The following is a 24,063-nucleotide window of genomic DNA, read 5'->3' as shown; positions in this document are numbered from 1 at the left end:
CCACTACAGCTGCTACTTTCTTAGACGACACTAAACATTAGACTACAGGCAGATTAAAACATTTTTCATTATGCCTCAAGGCTTCCTAGCATGTAAAGCTTTCTAAGGTATTTATTTAAAAAGCCATTAGCAGTCACTCCTGAAGTTCTCATGTTTATCTGAAAAATATTCCTTTGAGCTTTAAATGTCACAAGGAAATAGACTCACTGACATAATGCAGAAGGAAGACACAATCTACTATTGTAATGCTGTAACAGTAAGAAAGTCCTTAAAAGTAAGGGTGAATTTAGTGCAGAGATCATTTGGAAACACAAGAAGGCTGGAAGAGGATCACAGTCCATGCATAGACAATAAAATAGTGACAAAAATAATATAGTAAGAAACTGAACCAACTACAAGTAATTTGTCCTATATTTGTGCTAGATGCAACTCATTTGTGAGAAGCAGCTTTTTTTCTTTTTTAAACAAAAAAAAAAGATATGCTAACTCCCTCCCATTTACCCTTTTTTTTTCCATAGGACTCCTGTTCAGCATACTAACAAGAAGTAACAGTGAACATGCACTGTGGACTACCAAATACTCCTTGTAGAAAACGGCAATTTTTGCATGTGAAATGATATGAACTGTCACATCTCCATTTAGCACAAAATGAACTTTAAAAAAATGCTTATTTGCAGAGAAAACAATCGTTTGTGATTTTTGACAGACAGCAAATAAAACAAACACTCCAAAAAAGCTTAATCATTTTACCATCAAGTTCACAAAAATGATCCTGTGAATCATCGTATCTTGCCCAGTCAATGAAAGCCTCCTTACTTTGGTTACTGAGGGAGGAAAAAAAACACATTTGATTTTAAACTTTTAAACAACATCAAAAAGAACTACTGAAAGTAACACAATGCAGATATAGTAGTTAACTTGGAACTGAATTCTGAATTACTGCATCTGAAACTCAAGAATATATGGAGTTACCGCTTATTAGCTGCAAAGATTCAAGCAGACAACAATACTTCAAAAAGTGAACAAGAAAGGTATCACAATCATTATTTGAAGAAACTGTGCAGCAGCGGTGACTTCTCTTCCTCCAGTAAGAGCATGGTAAAGTACTTTCATAGCATATATATTTAATACTTAGCAAAAAGCATTGCTTTAGCAGCCGGCACTTTGGGAGGGGGAGGTAAGGGAGGAATCATCATGTTTTTGCAACCTCTGCTTTCAATGGAATCTGTAATAGTTAGCTTTGCTTTTTAGCAGGAGACTGGATGTCTAAACACCTCTTTCAAGCTGAATTTTTCTACAAACATGAATTGTCTCAAACATTTGAAATAATAACGGTATTCCACTCATTGTCATTTTCAGAGGTGCACTGTACCAGAAAGACAAGTACTCTGAAGTTCCCTCACAGTGAAACAGTGCCAAAAGCCAAATGCTTTGTTCTCTGCATATGTGCAGCATGGACCTACTGATGCCACATTGCTGACAGAAAAACATAAGTAAAGATTAGGAACTCTTCTCCATGGTGCAGTGAATCACCTTGAAACAATGAAGGCCACCTACTCCATTTGATCAAATTAGCAGTAACTCAATTCTACAAACAAAGGCAATTCAATAATAAGATACATTTCTAACCTTCTATCAATTCACAGCAAGACAATTTATACTTGGCATTAGGCAGGGATAAACACCAGCAATAAACACCAGCAGGAAAGATTTGACTATCACAAGAAATTCAGTTGATAAATAATTCTAAACCATGAGGTTGAGGCACTATGATGAAGAGAACATGGAGATCTGTGTGCAGAGCAGAAATTCATCATGTGTTTGCAGGATTCATTATCTGACCTCTCCCACCTTTAAACATCTACCCTACTCTCACAAAATGCATTTTCTTTAGTACTCTATATATGTACTCAATCTCATTCTTTTGCCCTACAGGAGTGGAAGAGAGTTAATAGTTTCTTATTTTGTCTACAAAAAGCTTAGACAAAGGCTCTGCCCAGTTTGGTTTAAATAGTGTATGTCAGGCAGAGGTAGTAATTTTTTTTTATTAGAGTCCCATTTTGTTACATGACACGAATTGACTTTCAACAGCTCTGTTGGGCAGAACTGCTGAAACCTGTGCACAAAGACACCACATCTCTCCATCAACAGTGAAAAACTGATTTCTCTATTTCTACTTTTCAACGGTAGAGAACCTAGCAGAATCACAAAAATCACAGAATCTTAAGTGTAGGAATGGACCTAGAATGATCTAGTCCAACTCCCCTGCCAGAGTAGGACCACCTAGAGTAGGTCACACAGGAACTCTTCCAGGTGAATTTTGAATGTCCCAGAGCAGGAGACTCCACAACCCATCTGGGCAGCCTGTTCCAGTGCTTTATCACCCTCATAGTGAAGAAATTCTTACTTATATTTCTTTGGAATGTTCCAATTTGTACCCATTGCCCCTTGTCCTATCATTGGGCATCGTTGAGAACAGCCTGGTTCCATCCTCCTGATATCCGCCCTTTATGTATTTGTAAATGTGAATGAGGTCACCTCTCAGCCTTCTCCAAGCTGAAGAGCCCCAGCTCCCTCAGCCTTTCATAACGGAGATGCTCCCCTCCATCATCTTGGTGGCCCTGCGCTGAACTCTCTCCAGCAGCTCCCTGCCCTTCTTGAACTGGAGGCCCAGAACTGAGCATGATATTCCAGATGCATTTTTTCTAAGTACTGTTCACATACTTTCTGACTCAGTGGCAACAACATCTTGCAGAATCCCTCTCACTCAACCTTGACTGCACCACACAATAAGCAAGAACAGGGAATTGATCCAAGCTAAAAAATAACTTTGCCAACAACAACAGTAACTCACAAGCTCTCCGATTTGTTTCACTGAATGATTTCAAACAGAGCCATCAGTACAACAGAGCAACAGAATCCCGTAATCCAGCACAACCATCAAGAAAAAAACTGATAAAATGCAGAAAAAAAAAGGTGTTTATTTGCAAGTTTCCTCCCAACTCTTGATGCTCAAAGATACCTCTTTCACATAATACTAAAGTGTACTTTTAAAAAAGAAAAAAAAGTCTTCTTATCACTGAACACCCTTACCTCCAGATGTTCTTGAATCATTTCCCATTTACTTTCTAACAGGCTATGGAACAAATGAAGAACAAAAACCAGCACATTGCAAAAACAAGACAGATAAAATTAAATGCTCCTTTGTTAATATTTTTGTAATATCATCGTAAATCACAGCATACCTTAAGGTACTGTTAACTGCTCCCAGTTTGTTAGCTTGCTCACAGTCTTCCAATTCTTTGGAATTATTAGCTGCTTTTGAATACTGTAAGAAAGTTCACATTTAATATACAAATTAATTACCTAAGAGTCTCTGGGAATAAGTGCTTTGAAGGGTATTTCTTGTTTTAGGAGTGAAGTGGGTAGTATCAGGGAAAATCCACAGATTCTAAAAGCAGTAAGTAATTCTGGACCATTTCTTACTTCTGTTTTTCTTCATTTAATTTTAACAGGCCAATTTCACTCTGTGTATTTATCTACCACAGAATATTCAGCTAAATATGTAAAAAAATTGTTTTGCTTTTTCTTGCTTGTTGTTGTTTAAATTAAATGGACTTCTAAAGCGTTTCATATATTTATTTACAGTCTTGTAAAAGGAATTTCAAAGATAAGCAGTGTCACGCCTATAACACACCTAGAGTATGATTATTCTTGCAAAATGCTAAGTTTCATTTGGTCATTTCAGTACGAAAATGTATTGGTTTTGGCTGTTTCTCCCTCATGTTTCATTTAATCTTATTCTTTCGAATGCTTTGGATGTGCACAGGTCTCAAGGAGAGGCGTTTCAAACTGAACTCAAGTTTTGATTATTTTAAAGCCAGAAGTGAAACATTTAAGCTAACTCCAAGTTTACAGTGATCCACTAGAACACACCTACTATTAGAATACTTCTCAGGAAAACATTTGAAGCATTAAATTCCACTGTTCTACAATTATATGGTTATGTCAGCTGGGAACTTAAGAAAATCAGCTTAAAGCTCATTAAAAAAAAAAAAAAGTCCTCCGAATAGTTTTGGAACATGACAGTATCAGTGCCCTCTTGCAAGATAAACCACCTGAATATCCTCTTTTCAGAGGTCTTGGGGCTGAGTTTTGTGCATGTATGTGTTTTATTTTGCAGATTAAGTTTTGGGTTTACCTTATCACAGTCCTTAAATATGACTCAGTGGTAAGTGACTGATATCTTATATAAAGCTAAACTGATGGTTTCCCTTCACTTCAGGGCACATACATATTGATACAAAGGGTTACTATCTGAAACAAGCTGAATATAAAAAAAAGTTAGCTGAAGGCTTTGGTCAATCCCTCAAAAACAGCAGGTAACAATCATAACAATCATAGTTCATTTCTGAGGATAGAACTATGGTCAAGATGCCAAAGGCAAAGTACCACAACACATAACACAAGACTTCTCAAAAAAGAAAAGATGTAATTAAAACTGTTCAGATGAATAAGCAACAAGTAACAACTTGTTTTTAAAATGCGTTTGGCAGAAAGAATACAAGGAAAAATAGCAGAACCTACCAGAGAACGAAGAAGTGACAGAAACTAAAAAAAAAAACCCAAATAATTTAAGCCTTCACAGGGTCTCATCCATACCAAATATTTACTCTAGAAAAAATTTCTCACAAATTTTCTTGGATAAGCCAGGTCTGAGGGCTCATTCTTTAGCCTCACACAGATGTTAAAGGGAAAAATCTGAACAAGGAATGGATCTGATCTTGAATGAAACAAGATACTGCAGATGAAATAACATACTGAGACAACTGGAGTAAACACTGCTGATCTAGAGTTGCAAACCAACCCCTACTCTGAAATGAAAAAAAATACTGCCAACTGCTTCAGTAGTCTCCAGCGTTTAACTGCAACAGCTATCATATTAGTCCACTGACTAGATCAAAGTATCTGTTTTTGCCAAAGCAGTATCTCATAAGAGCATTTCCTGGAAGAAAACAGAGACGAGGTGGGCAGGAAGTAAAATACTAAGTTAAATGTTGTCAGTGTGAGTTACTGCATCCTGTCCCTTGCATCAAAGATGAATACAGCAGCTATCACGACAGCCCTTTAATGTTTAGCCCCCAAAAATTTGTTCACCGCTCAAATGAAACGGGACTATAGAAAGCGAAACTATTTCGTGCCTCTTCTGCATAACTTCAAAAAACTTATTTTGGTGCCAGGAACTAAAAACTTCCTCTATTGCTGTCTGCACTTCTGTGGGGAGATTGTGCAAGTGTAACATTGGTCTTTGTGACTAGATGAGGTTTCAAGAGAACTGTTCTATGGTTCAGCAAACAAACAAAAAAAATCCCTCACAAAAGCCTAAATAAAGCTAGAAGTTTACAAGCTGATTTACATTAGGAGAGAAGAGCAACAGGAAACTGCACAGAAGCCAAGCACTTAGACCATAAAAATTTTCTCTACAGGATACTACTGTGAGTGTATGTACTCAAAATCTTACAGTTCGCATTGCCTTTTGTTGTTTTCACCTTTGCAAGGTAGATATTATCAAGATGAAAAGACAAACTGGACATGTATGTCCTAAAAGGATAAACTTTTTTTTTTTTTTAAATAAAGCCATAATACTTTAAGGATAATCTGGTGCAAAGCTTTTCCAAATGGACCAAGCACTGGCTAATAGCATAGTATTTGCTTACTCCTTGAAACAAAACATTCATATAAAGATGAGTTTGATGTTTCCTTAGAAGTGGTACTAAGTGAGATTGACAATTTCTAGCTGGCTCCAGAAAAGGTCTTTAACTGAACCGCAAGAACAAAAACAGGTAACATTTATGTCAGTCCTGATGCCAGTCTTCCTGGAGAAATATTTTGTTCCCAGATACAGAAGTCATAAATACTAGTGTCTTTGCTCTACTACAGATTGAAGTTGAACAATTGCCCAACTTTTAGTACTGTAGCTGGTTTGCAACAACCTACAAGACAATTAAAAAGAAACAACTGTAGCAAATATACCAGCAAATGACAGCTTCCTAAAGAAGCTACTTCCATTACTTTATTGTGCTGAAAGCAAAATGTAAGGCTGATTTTTCACTTCCAAAGTCAAATGCATTATGCTCATGTAAACTATTTTAAGATCTTTGGCTACTAATTAACATCTGATTTATGGCTCTCAAGAGTAATCAATCAAGACATTCAAATGCCTACTAGAAGAATTCTTCCTAAAACAGTCTTTAACATCTTAAAATGACTCCTTAGGAGGCATTCCAATATTCCAGGAGTCACTTTTTCTACAATTAAGTTTGGAAGAGAACAGAGACAATAAGAAAATGAACTGGCAACAGATTATCCAGCTAAAACTCAAGTTTCTGCCCAGAGATAGTAACAGAGTTTTCCTATATCAACTACTGCTGCTTGTGCTGAAACAGTGAATGACTGCCATTTAGGTCACATCACTGAGGAAGATGTTTGATCACCAGAAACCTTTAAATGAAGAGGCACACTTTACTTCAGAGTGAGCTTAATGATGTATGTATTAATAAGATTTGAGAATATCTCGAGCTAAAGCTTGGACAGATTTGCCTGCACTGTTCATGATAGCAGGACACAGAAGCCATCAATTCACAATAAAGTGTTCCTCTACTTTAAGCATTCTTTCTTGGCATAAACCTAATGCAAATGGTCATTTATGATATGGTGATTCAGATGAGGCAAGTGGCAACTACGGCCACTCAGTGTGGCGAAAAGTACTGAGGAAGATGGAGATATGATAGTTAAGCAAGAGTAAATGTGAGTGTCTTACATTCAAGGCACTTAACAGGAAGACTGTTCATTTGGGCAGCATTATTTCATCAACTGCTAAAGCTCTTATTCTTTTGGAGTTTGGGGGCAGGTTGTTGGTCTTTCTGCTGTGAGCTCTTTTCTAGGTGTATATATCCCCTTTACTTTTTTGGCTTTGCTAAAAGCACTTGATCTAGGAAGGATGAAAAAAGCAAGGAAAAGTCAACTGCACAGACTGACTAATTAAGCTTGGATTGACCACTTTACCCTAAATTGGCTGTAGACCAATGACCAAACCATCTTCTTAGGCTAATGACCTGCTCAAAATTAGACATGCCAAAACTACAAGTTCAGGTTCTTTTGATATCTGAGGTTGCTGTTGTATACAATTTTTACAGAAGACTGCACTGCTACTGCACATGTGTATTTCAGCCTACAGCTTTACAGAAAGCAGTCTGTATTCAGAAATAAACAAAAAATTTTGCATCAGGCATTCTGTGGCCATGTATTGCTGTCCCTGATCATTCATTGATTCAGTCTGCACCAGCTCTCAAGCTGTGACAGACTCAGAATGAGATGACAGTTATCCTGGAAACACAATTATATAGAAAAGTAAAAATGTAAAGCCACATACAGGAATTGATGAGTTAATTTAATCACACTGTGCCAAGAATGACAGTTTGTATTAAAGAATCATACAGCTACTGTAATGTTAAGATTTTAATTTTTTTAATCAGAAAAAGAATCTGGAAAATAAACGACTACTTACTTTATTAGAGCTCCCAGCTTTAATTCCAACAGGTATTTTGCTCTAAAACAAAAAAAAGAATCTTAGGTTTAATTTTTTTTAATAGAAGTGATTATGCTGGATTAAAATCTCCAAATTAAATATCATTCTTGTAGAGATCAAAAAAATTTTTAAACAATTAACTTGCTGCTTTACCTCATCAACATTTTATATCTAAAACAGTGCTAGAACTCAGAAGAGAGTTATCTGGTTTATTGGTAAGATGACTAAGACCTTAAAATACTTTGGTTGTATTTCTGCTTTTGAAATGGAAAATAACTTTATTGTTACTCTTTTATTTAAGTCCTCATTAGTAAATATTGATAGTACAGTATTAGCCACTGCAAATTAGCAAACATTTTAACCAAATAACCTTTTTCTACTTCATATTATTTGATCCATACCTCAGGACAAGGCTCTACATGACAATCTTTGATAGAACAATGGCCATCATCAGCCCAAAATGGGCATGGTCTCTTCAGGTTGACCTGAACGTACAAAAACAAAAGTTTACAATTAATACTTACATAAAGCAACTTTAAAAGAAAGAGCTCTCAATATCAGTAAATCCACACTCAAATTAAAGGAGAGGATACAAGGAAAAACGGGTAAATTTGGTATGGTTTGGTTGGTTGGTCAGTTTCTTTTAGCTGCAACTCTTCTGAGTAAATGAACTGAAGCTTGCTGCAGTAGGGTTGCTAGTGATAATGGTCTTCAGTGGACACAAACACATAGTATATTAAAGAAAAATTCAATCTCTCACCACTAATATAAATTCAAAGCTGTAAATAAACTACTTAAATGAAGGTGAATCAGACACCTGCAGCTCTAAAACTGCTGTACTTGCAGTGTTGTACTATACTGATTAAGAAAATATATTTGATGGAGGACAGGCTAGTGCACAAGTCTACTGATTCAAATAAGTGCTTGGATGATTTCAGATCTCAAGAAACAGAACTCAGCAATCATTACTACACATCATAGCTAGTCAAAGAAGAAGGAGTATCCTTATGACCTCAAATTAGAGAGCTGATATGCTACAATAGAAATAACAAACAGAAACTACTTCAAAAACATTATCAGCAAACCCTGTGATGATTAGTACTCCATTTTGTTGTCAAATGGTACAGTAAAGGCAGGGACTATCACATATATTACTATATTCTACATGGCAGGAAATTAAAATGCTTTACTACACTCCTAAAGTGAAGGTTAGACTAAAAGTTTTCCTGCGTAATGAACCAGAAACACTGTAGAAGTATAACATCTTTGAAATACAATACAAAAGCATTTTTACTCAGTAGCAACCGCTATTTTCTACATAAAAAGTCAAATTTAAAACTTTTGAATAAAAAAAACCCAAAACATACAGACCATAAATTACTTCTTTTACTTTGTTTTCCTTTAACACAGCCTGTAGTATTTATGAACCAAAGAAAACTGCTATTTATTAAAATACAAGTCTGAAGTCACTATTATATCCTATAAACTACATTTTTAATTATTTAATGTATCACTTCTTATTGGAAACTGTTGAAAATATTGAATTTAATTCTGTAGTCACATGCAGCAAGAATTCTATAAAACGTACTGTAAAATTAAGCCTAATACCCCAAGGATGGCATAAGGACCTAGAGCAGTTTCAACACAAACATTTAAGAACTATAAATGTGCTTTAAAAATTATTTACTCTATAAATCTTAACACAGAAAACTAATTCTTATGCTAATTAATGGAAATATACACATACAAGCTGTACAGTTACACACTGTAAAGAACACTATTCTTGTCGTACCTAGTAGGTTAAAAGATTGCGAATAAATACTTCATCAATTTAGCCTTCAGAAAAACCTTTTCCCTTATGTGTAGGAACATATTTCTAATTAATTTAATTTCTATCCTATGTTTTCACTTTACCTAAGAAAACAGACAAGAAACAATGCTAAAATATCTAGCACAGTAGTGACACAGCAGTCCCTCAGGCAAGAAATTAGCAACTGAAGTCTTAAATCCCAGACTCTGATGAACTTGGGAGTCTGCTGTGGTACCTGAGGGATTCCTGCTATGATAAAAGAAACACAGTTCTCCTACTTTTAATTTGGAGAAAGACTAAAACCACTGAGCTGTCTTGAACTTATTCTGCTAAAAAAAAACCCAAACAAACAAACCTTTAGGCTTTGAACACATTTAACTGGCAGAGTATACTTATACTGGATCAGTGATTTGTTTTAAGAGGCCTGTTTTGGGAGGGGGAATGCAGTAATAGAAGGCCAGTGGCTATGTCGACTGAATTGTCAAACCACAGCCACAGTAATGAAAAAAAAAAAAAAAAATCAGATTGTTTTTTCCCCCCGCCAGCATTACACACAATACATTAACAATAAGGAAAACTAGATTAATATCTCTCTGATACAAATCAGGTACGATATGAAGAATCTGAGATGAATCATAGACAGAATTGGCTCTCTCTCCAGACTATTCTCTTAATTTTGAGAGCTAAGAAAAAGCAATACTATGCAGTAGAAATAAAGGAGCAACCTTTAATGCTTGAAGGCTAAATTGTTCTGTGGCACTACATACCCAAATTAAACTGAAACACTAAGAGTTCCCTCTTCAAATGTTCTGTCAACACCACAAAATATCCTCTAAGAGCAAAACTTAGTATTTCACTTGCTAAATTTCCCTTTATTACACTACATTCCTCTACCAAATCTTTCAGCAAGTAGTTTCTTTCTGTATTTTCAAAACACATTTTTGAAGTTAACTGCTATATAACATCTAAAGGAAAGACTGTTTTCCAGGTTTCCATTTAGATGTACTTATACAGTATGACTGGGAACTAAAAATTCAGCTTTAAAATGTTAAAGATATTCCTCAGTCAAGAAAACATCTAACAACATTAAGCAGATGGTATGACTTCTTAGGAGTGTTGACAACTATATGTTAGTTAGTTATTAAAACCATACTAGCACAGACACATTAAAAGCAGAGATTTTAGGTTGCCCTCCCCATTTCCTCTATTCAATCCACAAATACCATCCCTAGGAAAAAAACCCCAATTTTTTATAAGTTTATTGTATTTATTCACTCATGTTGTTTTTAAATAAAGAACTAAAAAGTGGTACATCCTATATCACATTCACAATAGGACCTATTAAAACACGCCTCTCCCACCACTTTCTACCCAAAAGAAAAAATCACCCAACAGACTACAAACTTCTTCAAAGTAAACTTAACAATAAAAAAAATGCTAACACACTTAAAATGATAGAAATAACTAGGCAGTCATTGTTCTTAGACAGAGAAACACTGCAAACAGAAGAATGTTGCTGTCCAAAGTGTAGACTAATTCAGAAAGAACACTTGCAAATCAACATATACTATCCCAGAATGATTCAAGAGCACTAAAACCAAGCAAGCACATGCACACTTCTAAGATAAACTGAGATTGTATAAGCATTTATACTTCAAACAATATCAGTCATGAATGACACAGAACATCCTCCTACTTTCTTCAAGGTCTAAAGTATTAGAATTCATTATTATTGCTTACCGTATTACTCAATACTTGTCACATGTTAAAAGTTAGATTATCATGAGTCTTCCATAGTTTCTGTGTTTCGATGTATCACAGAATGGTAGGGGTTGGAAAGGACCTCTAAAGATCATCTAGTCCAACTCCCTGCTAAAGCAGTTTCATCTTGATCAAGTTGCACAGTTACATGTCCAGGTGGGTTTGAAAACCTCCAGAGAAGGAGACTCCACACCCTGCCTGGGCAGCCTGTACCAGGACTCCCTCACTCTCACAAGAAAGAAGATTTCCCCATGTTCAAGAGAAACTTCCTGTGTTTGAGCTTGTTTCCACCACCCCTTGTCTTGTCACTAGGCAGTATAGAAAAAAAGACTCACACCATCTTCTTGACATCAACCCTAAGTATTGATAAAGTCCCCTCTCAGTCTTCTCTTCTCCAGGCTAAACAGCTCCAGCTCCCTCAGCCTTTCCTTGTAAGGGCCATAATCATGTTGGTAGCCCTTAGGGAACTTCTAGATAGAGTCCAGCTATCTCTGAAGGAGGTATGAAACCATATAGAGGCATTTTCACTATTATCCCTTTATTTCTTTCATTGAGAAATGTTCCATCAACTATCTAGAAACAACTTAGTGCAATTTCAGCAAGACTTTAAAAAGAAAATCTTCTTTCAGCTTTTAATGAAAACTAGCTAGTCCATTCAGTATCATATACTGAAGTTTGAGATATTGCTGTTGAACTAGTAACACAATAGGAATACTGTGGCTGTAGCTACAAAAGTGCATGATTCAAGTTCCTACTACAAATTACATTACTCCAGGAGGAGTGTTTTCACTCCCAGAACACGTATACTCGCTCAATGTTTATTCAGTATTTAGCCGTAGTTGACCTCATTGCCTACCCTCACAATCTCCACATCCATCTATGAACCTCCATGATTCTTTGCAGGAATATCAAAACACATCACTTGCTTATTCAGAGGGGAAAGGGTGAAAAATATTCTTTATTACTTATTTTTATACTTATACTTTTTAAGTAATTACGTTACTTACTCATTCCAGGTCACAACTGGAAGTACTAAATAACATGTCGTGACGAGTGGACTGCACCCTGGCCCTTGTAACTGCCCATCTCTTAGAAAGACCAGTATGAAAGATGGGGTAGGACTGCAACATGCCATTAGGGTATGATCCGCAGAACTGCTGTTGAAATGAAGATTAGCTCTACATTTGCAAGATGAAATTATGACTGTATGAAACTCCATATGTCTGTTGCTCCTCTTCTTCAAATACTCTCATTTGTATCTTTCTATTGCTTCTGAAGAATTTAATTATAACTAGCGTGTGAGGTATGGCCACTGAAGCTGCACATACCTTGTTTCTCCTGAAAAGGGAAGTTAGAACTGAAACATGTAGCAGGAAGAGATTTGAGATGAAATTACACATCACTGCTTGCTCAGACTAAAAAGAAAAGATTCTCGTACTTTACTCCTTTCTCACATTCATAACCCTATCTTGCATGAGTTTAATACTTGTCTGATTCCTGACAAAACTTGTTACAAACCAAACCAATCACTAAATCCAAACATTCAAACTAAAAGTCTATCAGGTTAAAGAGATGCATTAGCCTAATGAACAGTCACACAAGCCTAAGAGCTACAAGCAGGGAAGAAACAGGACAGTCAGCTCTAAAAGAACATAACCTCCTGTTACCAGGGACAGGCAACTATTTGATTAATTCAGTCAAAATGCAACCTCATTTTCAAGATAAGCATATCTGAAGACAGAAGTATCAGGCTTCAAAGTCTTATTTTGCCCATCAGATTCTAATACAGAGAAAATAAATATTTGAAGTCAAAAAGTGATATTACATCCTACTCAAAAACTGAATATTTTAAGTTATTTTTCAAAAGAAAAATGGTTCTCTAGATAGTTCTGATTTTGGCACTTGCTAAAACAACTTGTAAGAGAAAGAAACCATTGCAGTATTTCCACTTCAGATTATGCACATTTCTGAGAAGATAAGTACCGCACATTGTCAGAAAATTGATAATGCACAATTCTTTTCTCAATGCAGCAGTGCAATGGTATTACCTTTAAAAATACCGCTTACCAACTGAATGAAATCAGTCATGATTTACTGTCACCAACTCCAGGATTAACACAGCAAACATGACATATACCAATTAACTGTGTCGGGGGTGAAAACTGTTTACAACCAAATTAAAGAACTGTGGGCTTCCAAGAGACAACTTAATATAGACAAGTTGGTTTGATAGGTAATCCTCACTACAGTTGCGGGAATTTTTTTAAATTATTCAGGAAAATACTGTTCTAACTATACCTTGTAATACCTGAAGTAATCCCGTTCTTGTAGTTTCTGTATTTTGGGGAAGATCTTGAAAGTATTGAAGTCATCGATGCTTTCTATGTCACATAAACAATCATCTAGGACTCCTGTGAGCTATTAAAAGAATACATTAAAAATATTTTTAATCAAGATAGGTAATATTAATTACAGAAAAGTCATCTAGAGACAAAAAGATGGCAGTCAAAAGAAATACTAGTTAAAAGCAGTTCCATAGCAAATAATGTCATCATTAAAATACAATATACCTTAGTCAGAATTAGAAAATAACAGACCTTAGCACTATTTTTAAGCTTAAGTCCCCCTCTAAATGCCATGCTAATCAAATTAACACTTTGAGTCCTGAAATTTGTTGACAGATTCAGCATATAGAACTTTCTGCAGAATCAGCAGCAAGATTTTTCCAAACTATGAACCCATAGTATGTCGGTACATCAGAGTTGTACTCTTCTACCAAACATTCTTTAGTTGATTTGCCTAAAAACACCCCTACAGTCATGCATTGTCATCTTATTTTTATGATTTATCTCCAAGTATAAGAACTCTCAAACTAGTTTCTTTACAGGCATGGGAGAAAAGGGAATAGCTACTTTTGTGCCCAAGAAGTTGGTAACTTCACACTTAATTTCTAGAAATAAATTATAGGAAAACCAGGTATAGGTTTAGGCTGTAAATCTGTTGTGAAACAAAGTCTGAACTTTCCAGGTCCCATCCCTCTTCTTGTGCCAAGACAGCCAATTGTTCAAGCTACTGCACTAGACTAAGTCCATCTCTACAGCAAGGTGTGCACACAAGTGCAGAACTGCTACCTCCAGAACAGAAGAGGAAGGCAGAAATGTGCAACTAGCTAATAACATGTAGTGACTAAGCTATGGCAACACTTCTGCTGAGACCCTGACAGTGTCTTGGTGAAAGGTGGAAAATATTTAAAGTGTGAACATTTGTATGATGTCATTAAATCTAAACTAACTGCTCCTAAGCATAGCTTCTTAAATACAAACATGTTCGAAAGGCCTTTCAAACATAAGTTTGAAGGCTTTAGATAATATCTAAGGGAATGGAACCAAACAATGCTGTTAATCAGTATTATTCCTCAGTCAGACACAAAATTCTTTGACATACATAATGGTCTAGAAAGAATATAAAATACAAAATCCCATACATCTTATATTTTGCATGGGCTTAGAAGAACATCTAACTATTAAAAGGTTATGTGTAAAAGGAGATAAAAAATATTTTGTGGTTTTTTGTTCTCCACAAATTTCACATAGATGAGATTATGAAATCATCTAATCTGTTTTATGCATGAGAAATCACTACTTTTACAGAACAGATACCCTTACATAACCAAGTTTGACGTAAAAGAGTCACTAGAAACCAAACTGTAGGCTTCTGCTCTTTTATGAAGCATAAAGGAGGCCTGGAAATTGGATTTCCCCCAACCTCCTGGGCGAATAAAGAGGTGAGGGTAAGACAATAAACGATTTAAGTAGAAAATTAACCTTATGTAAATCCTGCTTTTCCTGGGGCATTAAATAGGCTGTCACAATTCTGCAGAGCTGATACAGCAACAAAGTAAAACTCATTTAAGGGAAGTTACTTTACCCAAAGCCTTCCATGCTCTTATGATTGCCTCGTTAATGTTATCCAACTTCAACCTCAGCAAATGGCTACAAAAGAGCCTATGTACAATTACAGTTTGTTCACAAAGCCAAGAAAGCTCACAGCCCACACGACTGACAACTTCAATGCCAGAAGACAAAACTTATTACTGACACAGAAATAAACCCCTCCTTCATTTTGATCTATAATGATTTCATAAAAAATCTCAAACTTTCTTACTGGTCACAAAGAGGTAGAAATTAATTTTGGAGTCTTTACAGGTAGCACCTTACCACAAAACAAACAACAGTACATTTCATTGTAATATAATAAGGCAGAAAGATAACATTTAGGTGAACATTTAGCTCAAATATTATCAAACTGTATAAACAAGAAAAATGATGAAGTGAAAAGCAGTAATCTATTAATCTGAAAATGACTGAGAAATTTTATTTGGACTCCGAAGAGTAGGAAAGTATTTTGATGATCACCTCGTGAAGCTATCCACTGCTTACAAAAATATTTTTACCATAAACTTAAACTGAAAATGCTTTTTCCAGGGAAAAGGTTCCAAACAAACATGCAGTAGGTGCAGTTCAAATCTCCAGTTGTCGTCTTTTTATTCAACTAAGACGGCAAACTAATAGGTCACGTTTGCCATGTCTCTCAAAATCTCAGTTCTACTCACCTTTTTCAAAAAGCAGTACAGTTTACTCAGAACATTACGAAGTTCAGAAATAAACTTTCCCCAAATACTAGAACTGGTGTAAGGAATTATTAAGAGAAAAATTAATTTAGAGTAAACTAATCTGTGATTCTGTAACAATAAAAAGTAAATTAAATTCTCCACTTCTATCTCTCAAATTTTTCAAAACTGAAACAGTTTTGTATATATAAAACAGAAAAACAACATTTCTTTGGAAAGCATGCTCTAAAATTAAACTATGCTATATCCGTACTAAACCACCATTTATAAAATGGTTTGACAGCACATATATGAAATACCAATGCTGCAAATCAGTGGAACCAATTCACAGTACACTAATATAATAGCAACACAGGCTTCAAGTACTCCAGATAGTGTTTTTTTCATTAGTACAGATGTAGTCTTCAATGCTCTCACTTGTGTAATGGTGGAACGACCTAAGAATCATAGAATGTCCTGTTGCTAGCTGCAACAGAAAAAAGCATGGAGAAAATTATTTATGTTGACACCTGTATTCCTATGAATTACACAGTTAAGATTACATATTGCAAAATCTACTTTGCCACTCACATATTGATATTTTGCTGCTTCTTTTTTTGGGTAGTTAACTTAGTCCACAAATATAGAGCCAAACTGTACTGTAAGTTATCACAACTTTTATTACAGTTGCAAAGTATCCAAGCTTTCTCTCCATCTGTTAATTACTTTGAACATCATGAAAAACTCTAAGAGCATTAGTATACTATAATTTGTGTTCAAGAAGTCATCCAACATGGAAATATAAACAGTAGCTATTCAAATACGCCTATCAAAGTATTTCCACGTATTGTAAAGCCTAGCTTAGTTCTTTTACAGATATCAGAGCTGAACTGGAGATTATAAACTTATCTTCTCCAAGATAAATCAGCCTTTCAGAAGAAAAGGTCAACGTCCAACCTGGAATCATTTCTACTTATAACATCTCGGAAATGTATTCAGCACTTCAACATTAAGAAAAATCTGAATAAATGCATATAGTAACAAGCAGTCTATTCATACAAACAACCTTGTTAGTGTTATCAGGTTGTTGTACTTTAATTGCTTCAACAATTAGAAGACCATAGGGGATGCCTTGTTTTGTTCTTTAACATTCTACTTTGCCATAGCTGCAGAATGAGAGAAAAACTAGAGGTAAAAAGTCTCCAAGAACTAATGGCTAGCTTATCTTTTCCCTCCTGTAGCCAAACTTGAGATATTTAAACACTGATTAAAGTGTTAACAATTCTATGAAATTGCAATGTCCAATCTCTCTGCCAAGCATTATAAAAAAATTATGCCAGTTTGTTAATGGCTTCTTTAACAGTCCCAAATTAATTTGCATTTAGTTATGCTGAAATAATGGATTTTTAAACCTGAGAAAACCTCCAGTGTACAGCAGAAAAAAAAAAAAGTAATAAGAGCTGCTATACTACTATAGTTACTGTCTTGGAGGATCACTTATAGCATGTTATAGACAGCAGAAACTTAGAAAATATAAGAAAAAAATAATCATCAGATCCAGAAGACAGATTTTCCTCCACATGGACACTGTATTTCCACATAAATTCACTCTAATGTCTTTGGCCAGCTGAAATCCTTCCCTACTTGACACTAACAGTTATACTGCTGATGAGACACTTCTTCTGAAGTTGTGAAGGCAGTTTACAGAAAGAAGGAGTGTTCTCACCCTTCTCTGCAACGTGGGTAAACACACACGGCCAAAACACAAGCCAAGCCCGGGCACCGACATCACCTTTCAAACATATGGCTTCTCACCGAAGTTTCTGCCTAAAGCCAAGTGAGTTATCCAACTCGGAGCTCCTCAAAACACCACACGGACAACAACCAGTTAGCTGGATTAAACAACTCAGTGTATCTGGACCGTTATATAAGGGTACTAACAGTGATTCCCTGGTCAACCACCTCTCCCTTCACGGCAACAGCGGGGCCTCACAGACCGAAGGCTCCCGACTGCCCGGTCCGGAATCTCTGCAAGCACCAGGGTATCGAAAAGGAAGGACGTGGGCTACAGACGATCCCGATTTCGCTGCCAGAAAAGCTGCATAAACCATGGCCCGAAACTGCCCTCTCTCACGCCCCTCTGAAGCGCCCTCACCGCCTCTCTAGTCCACAGGGAGGACCCCTGCTCTCCTTGCCTTCAGGCAGGGATCTGTAACCTAGTCGAAAGCCAGTGGGTGAGCCCAGACGGGCCACGCTCTCCTTCCTCCTTCCCACCTCATGCCTCCCCCTCAGCCTCGCCATAAAGGAACCCTGTCGCTGGTTCCTACCTGGGCCTCTGCTGTCAGGACGCAGCTAAGGACTGCCAGCAGCCGCACTGCCAACCGTGCGGTCGCCGCTGTTCCCCGGACGGCACCGCCGCCGCTCATACTGCTGCTGCCGCCGCTCCGCCCGCCGCGGCTGACGGGGGAGGGCGGCCCTCGCCTCACCGCGCAGCAGCCGCCGCCGCCGCCGCCACAGGAAGCACACAGACGAAACAAGAGTCGACGGAGGTGGCAGCGTCTTCTATCGATGCGGCCGCTCCTACCTGCGGCGGGAGCCGTCGGACGAGGGCACCGCGCCGCCCTCAACTTGCCCGCGCGCTGCTGCCGCCGCTGCTGCCACCGCCACAGCACCGACGCGCGCGCACACGATCCCCTCACGCAGCCACAGCTGCTGCTGCCTGCCCAGCGGCCTGCTTCTCCTGGGGCTGAACGGCATCCTGGGAACTGTAGTCGCGGCGCGAGCGCACTCCACGCCGCGGCAGGGCTCAAACGGGGCAAGACGCGACGCCCAATCGGAGAAGACCACGCGCGCCTCCAAAACAAGTTGGGGGTGGAGCTGCTGGGCGCGTGCGCGCGGAGGGAGGGGTTACACTCGCGCGCCGAGGCGTCAGGGGAGGCATGAGCCACGTGAGGGGAGCCGTGAGGAGGGCAGCGGCTGCGCTGCGCGGCGCTAGGTGTAAGTGGTATTGGGCGTTCAGAAGTGGCTTCTTTTCTTTCACGTTAAACTGCCCTTTTGGTAAGCTGAGGCCAATTATATGAACTTTAACAAGGGCCCGTGCTGGCTCCTGCACTTGGGCCACAACAACCCCAGGCAATGCTACGGGCTTGGGGCAGGTGGCTGGAAAGCTGTTCAGCAGAAAAGGACCTGGGAGTGTTAATCGGCAGCTGGCTGAACGTGATCCAGCAGTGTGCTCTGGTGGCCAAGAAGGCCAATGGCATCCTAGCTATATCAGAAGTAGTGTGACCAGCAGAACCAAGGAAGTGATTGTCCCCCTGTTCTGTACTTTTGAGGCTGCACCTCGAATACTGTGATTAGTGTTGGGTCCCTCACTACAAGAAGGACATAGAGGTGTTGCAAGGTGTCCAGAGATCATAGAATCATAGAATTGTAGGGGTTGGAAGGGACCTTTAGAGATCATCTAGTCCAACCCCCCTGCAGAAGCAGGGTCACCTAGATCAGGTCGCATAGGAACATGTCCAGGTGGGTCTTGAAGACCTCCAAGGAAGGAGCCTCCACAACCCCTCTGGGCAGCCTGTGCCAGGGCTCCATCACCTGAACAGTGAAGTAGTTTTTTCTTATATTTAAATGGAACTTTTTAGTGTTTCCAGCTTCATCCCATTACTCCTTGTCCTGTTGCTAGCTGCTATAGAAAAAAGGGATGTCCCAACCTCCTGACACCCACCAATTAGATATTTGTAAATGTTAAGATTTTCCCTCTGTCTCCTCTTTTCTAGACTAAACAGCCCCAGTTCCTGCAGCTTTTCCTCGTATAAGAGATGTTCCAGGCTCCTGCTGGTGAAGGGTCTAGCAAACAAGTCTGATGAAAAGCTGCTGAGGGAGCTGGGGATGTTTAGCCTGGAGGAGGCTGAGGGCAGACATCATCACTCTCTAAAACTATCTGAAAGGAGGTTGTAGTGAGGTGGGAGTTCATCTTTTCTCCCAAGTAACAAGTGAAAGTACAAGAAGTGGCCTCAAGTTGTGCCAGGGGAGGTTGTCAGGGGTTTGTGAGGGGCCTTTTTTGGTTGATAACAGGGTTGATAACAGTGCTGTAAAGAGTTCTCGAACTTTCCCCTGGCTCTGGGGTTCAGACCAACCTCCAGCCTGGCTGGGCCAATCTGGTACCTCTGCCATCACTATTTAAGGACGGGAATTTGAAATGCATAGAAGGAGGTGGAAGGAGATGAAAGTGGGAACGGGACTCTGCAGTCTGGAAAAATGATCCCTGACCAGAGACATCCTTCCAGCTGTGAGAGATAGCGACCCCGTGACAGGGGGTGTGAGTTAGGGACTCCCGGTCAGAGGGGGAGAGCTGTTTGGACCCAAACCCAGAGGAAATGAACTGGAGCTGCAGCGCCCTGTCAGAGCAGCCTGTGCAGGGCTGCCTGGTGTGTGGAAGACCCTGAGCTGGAGCAAGAGAGGGCTGGCGAGGAGCACTTCTCTTCAGGAGTGCAATAAGCAGCAAGAGACATCAGGAAAGGACTGACTGCACCCTCCAATTCCTGCCCCTCACGCCACTTATAGGGAGGAAAAGGTAATAACACCGGGCTCAGGGCTCTGAGCCTGGGAAGAGAAAAGGGGTGGGGGAAAGGACATCTTAAAGGGCTGATTTCTCTCTCCTCTCTCCATCTCAAGGCTCTTCATCCTATGTACCTGAGGCAGCAGTCCTGAAGCTGCATGTTAAATCAATTCAGCTACTTAACCAATGTTGTTTAGGTTTTATTTTCCTCTAGGGATAATTTTCTGCCAGAGCAGCAAGCTGAACTGTCTTTCTGTATGTCTGCTTCATCACTCAGTTAAGGTTTATATTTGTTTCTATAGTTTTATATATATATATGTTTTATATAGTTTATATTTGTCCTCAAGTGCCAGATTTTTTGTCACCGATTTTTGCATTACTGAAAACGGTTTGAAAAGATAAAGGATTTATAGCTATGAAGTACAGTGACCATGAAATGGAGTAGGTAGTAATTTTATAGTTTGGCCCCAGAGAGATGATGTAATTCTTCCTTTCTTTTGTAGCTTTGATTCTGGATGAAAGTTTCTATCATGACTGTTTTTTACAAAAGCTCACAAACCTTGAAAGAATAAAGCACTTGCGGTGTCACATATTTGCACTTCATAAAAGCACCATGCAAATTAGATGTAAACTATCACATTTTCTAAGTCATAGTATTTGCTCCGTTGTCAGTTCAGAATATTTTGTTAGTTACAGAAAGGACTTTATTTCACCTCTGAGAGAGTCTTATCCTGCTTGCATAAAAAGTCAGGAGCAGTTTAGTTTTTTGACTGCCACATAATAAGCACAAGGAATTGGCTGTAGAAATATATAATGAATAATTTTAAGAGGGGAAAAAAATCCTTGTATAAGTATTATCTGATATACCAGAGCTGAACTTAGCTTAATACAGTTTTCTAAATCAAAGGTTCTTTGGCCAAGCTTAAGGCTCATAAGTCAATGGGTCCCGATGAGATGCATCCTAGAGTGCTGAGGGAGCTGGCTGATGTGATTGCTAAGCCTCTCTCCATCACTTTTGAGCATTCATGGAGGACAGGCAACGTGCCCGAGGACCAGAGAAAGACCAATGTCACTCCAGTCTTCAAAAAGGGCAGGAAGGATGACCCAGGAAACTACAGGCCGATCAGCCTCACCTCCATCCCTGGAAAGGTGATGGAACAACTTATCCTGAATTTTGTCACTAAACAAATGAAGAAGATGGTTATTGGGGGAGTCAACATGGATTCACAAAAGCAAAATCCTGTTTGACCAGCCTGATAGCCTTCTTTGAGTGCATGACCGCTGGCTAGATGAGGGGAGAGCAGCGGATGTCATCTGCCTTGAATTCAGCAAGGCTTTTGACACTGTCTCCTATAACATCCTCATCAGAAAACTCAGGCAGTGTGGCTTGGATAAGTGGACAGTGAGGTGGATCGAGAGCTGGCTGAATGACAGATCCCAGAGGGCACAGAATTGAGTTGGAGGCGTGTGGCCAGTGGAGTTCAGGCAACAGGACAAAGGGAAATGAGATGAAGCTGGAACACTAAAAGTTCCACTTATTATAAGAAAAAACTATTTCACTGTGAGGGTGAGGGAGCAGTGGAACAGGCTGCCCAGGGGTTGTGGAGTCTCCTTCCTTGGAGGTCTTCAAGACCCGCCTGGACATGTTCCTATGCGACCTGATCTAGGTGACCCTGCTTCTGCAGGGGGGTTGGACTAGATGGTCTCTAAAGGTCCCTTCCAACCCCTATCATTCTATGATTCTATGAAAGGAAAACTTCTAATAGGAAAATTGACAACAGCAATATCTTCACAATGAATATGAGGGGAAAATAGGAGAAAAAGAAAAAATGCAGAAAAGAGAGAGCAGTAAAGTACAAGGGGGAGTACTTTTCTTTAAAAGCTTTTTAGGTGGTGAGAAATTAACTACAAATCTTAGCTAGGCACCCATATTCTCATTCCTGTGTTTTGTGTGCATGTGTTATGGTTGAATGTTAAAACTTGATTTTTCAGTGTATGACAGCATGGTCCGAATCACAGATTCACAGAATCTTAAGGGTTGGAAGGTACCTTGAAAATCATCTAGTCCACCCCCCCTGCCAGTGCAGGACCACCTACACTGGATCACACAGGAACTAGTCCAGGTGGGTTCTGAATATCTCCAGAGAAGGAGTCTCAACAACTCACCTGGGCAGCCTGTTCTAGTGCTCCATCACCCTCACGGGGAAGAAGTTTTTCCTTATGTTTCTTTGGAACCTCTTATGTTGTAGCTTGACCCATTGCCCCTTGTCCTATCACTGAGAAGAGCCTGGCTCCATCCTCCTGACACCTGCCCTTTACATATTTGTAAACATTAATGAGGTCACCCCTCAGTCTCCTCCAAGCTAAAGAGCCCCAGCTCCCTCTGCCTTTCATCATAAGGGAGATGCTCCACTCCATCATCTTGGTGGCCCTGTGCTGAACTCTCTCCAGCAGCTCCCTGTCCTTCTTGAACTGAGGGGCCCAGAACTGGACACAATATTCCAGATGTGGTCTCACAAGGGCAGATTAGAGGGGGAGGGGAACCTCTCTCGACCTACCAAACACAGCCCTTCTAATACAGCCCAGGATGCTATTGGCCTTCTTTGCCACGCGGGCACATTGCTGGCTCATGGCCATCCTGCTGTCCACCAGGACCTCCAGGTCTCTTTCCCCTATACATCTCTCTAGCAGGTCATTCCCCAACCTGTATTGCTATGTGGGGTTATTCTTTCCCAGATCTAAGACTCTATATTTGCCCCTGTTTAATTTCATTAGGTTTCTCCCTGCCCAACTCTCCAGCCTGTCCAGGTCTTGTTCAATGGCAGCACAGCCTTCTGGTGTGTCAGCCACTCCACCTAGTTTAGTATCATCAGCACACTTGCTGACAGTGCCCTCTGTTACCTCATCAAGATCATTAATATACTGAACAGTGCTGGTCCCAGCATCGACCTCTGAGAGGCTCCATTAGACGCAGGCGTCCAACTAGACCCTACTCCATTGACACAGTTCTCTGCCTTCTTTCCTGATCATCCAGCCCACACTTTCTCAGTTTTGCTGTGAGGATGCTGTTGGAGACAGTGTCAAATGCTGTACTGAAATCAAGAAAAACCACATCAACTGCACTACCACGATCTGTCCACCTGGTTACATCCTCATAAAAGGCTATCAGGTTGGTCAAATATGACTTCCCTTTGGTAAAACCATGTTGACTGCTCCCAATGACCCTTTGTCCTTTAAATGCTTGGAGACACCACCGAGGATACATTGTTCTATCACCTTTCCAGGGTGGAGGTGAGGCTGACTGGTCTGCAGTTTCTCAGCTCCTCCTTCTTGCCCTTTTTGAAGACTGGAGTGACATTTGCTTTCCTCTAGTCCTCAGGCACCTCTGCTGCTCTCCATGACTTACTGAAGATGATGGCAACTGGTCTAGCAATGATTTCCACCAGCTCCCTCAGCATCTGAGGGTGCACCTCATCGGGGCCCATGGATTTATGTACATCCAGATTGTTCAAATGACCCTTAATCCAGTCCTCATCAACCAAACAAAAACCCTCCTTTAACCTGACTTCCTCTGGACATTCCATAACCTCCCTGAGCAGCGTATTCTGGTTCTCCATCACCCTCACAATAAAGAAATTTTTCCTTATATTTAAGTGGAACTTTTTGTGGTCCAGCTTTTGTCCATTACCCCTTGTCCTGTCACTGGAGACTATAGAAAAAAGTGCCGCCTCACCCTC

The 24,063-nt window shown here is 39.4% G+C and overlaps 1 protein-coding gene across 6 annotated transcripts in view; it reads right to left on the bottom strand.

The window, feature by feature from the left end:
- The window catches only part of ERO1B (endoplasmic reticulum oxidoreductase 1 beta), a 31,902-nt gene extending 13,379 nt beyond the window's left edge, over window positions 1-18,523 (bottom strand). For all 6 annotated transcript variants that reach the window (XR_009818263.1, XR_009818265.1, XR_009818264.1 and 3 more), the window contains exons 1-6: window positions 18,096-18,523; window positions 13,458-13,577; window positions 7,990-8,073; window positions 7,568-7,609; window positions 3,246-3,328; window positions 751-824 (exon numbers count right to left, since the gene is read on the bottom strand). Coding sequence is in view for 2 of the 6 variants with exons in the window: in XM_061991053.1 (XP_061847037.1) it covers window positions 751-824; window positions 3,246-3,328; window positions 7,568-7,609; window positions 7,990-8,073; window positions 13,458-13,577; window positions 18,096-18,194 (502 nt within the window). In the remaining 4 variants the exon portion in view is untranslated. The remainder of the gene's footprint in view (window positions 1-750; window positions 825-3,245; window positions 3,329-7,567; window positions 7,610-7,989; window positions 8,074-13,457; window positions 13,578-18,095) is intronic.
- Window positions 18,524-24,063: the final 5,540 nt, after the last annotated feature.

This window comes from Colius striatus, chromosome 2, assembly GCF_028858725.1.
Source record: "Colius striatus isolate bColStr4 chromosome 2, bColStr4.1.hap1, whole genome shotgun sequence".
In the NCBI taxonomy this organism is placed as follows: domain Eukaryota; kingdom Metazoa; phylum Chordata; class Aves; order Coliiformes; family Coliidae; genus Colius; species Colius striatus.
Note: the sequence above shows the minus strand (reverse complement) of the source record. Positions and strands in the feature narration are given on the sequence as shown.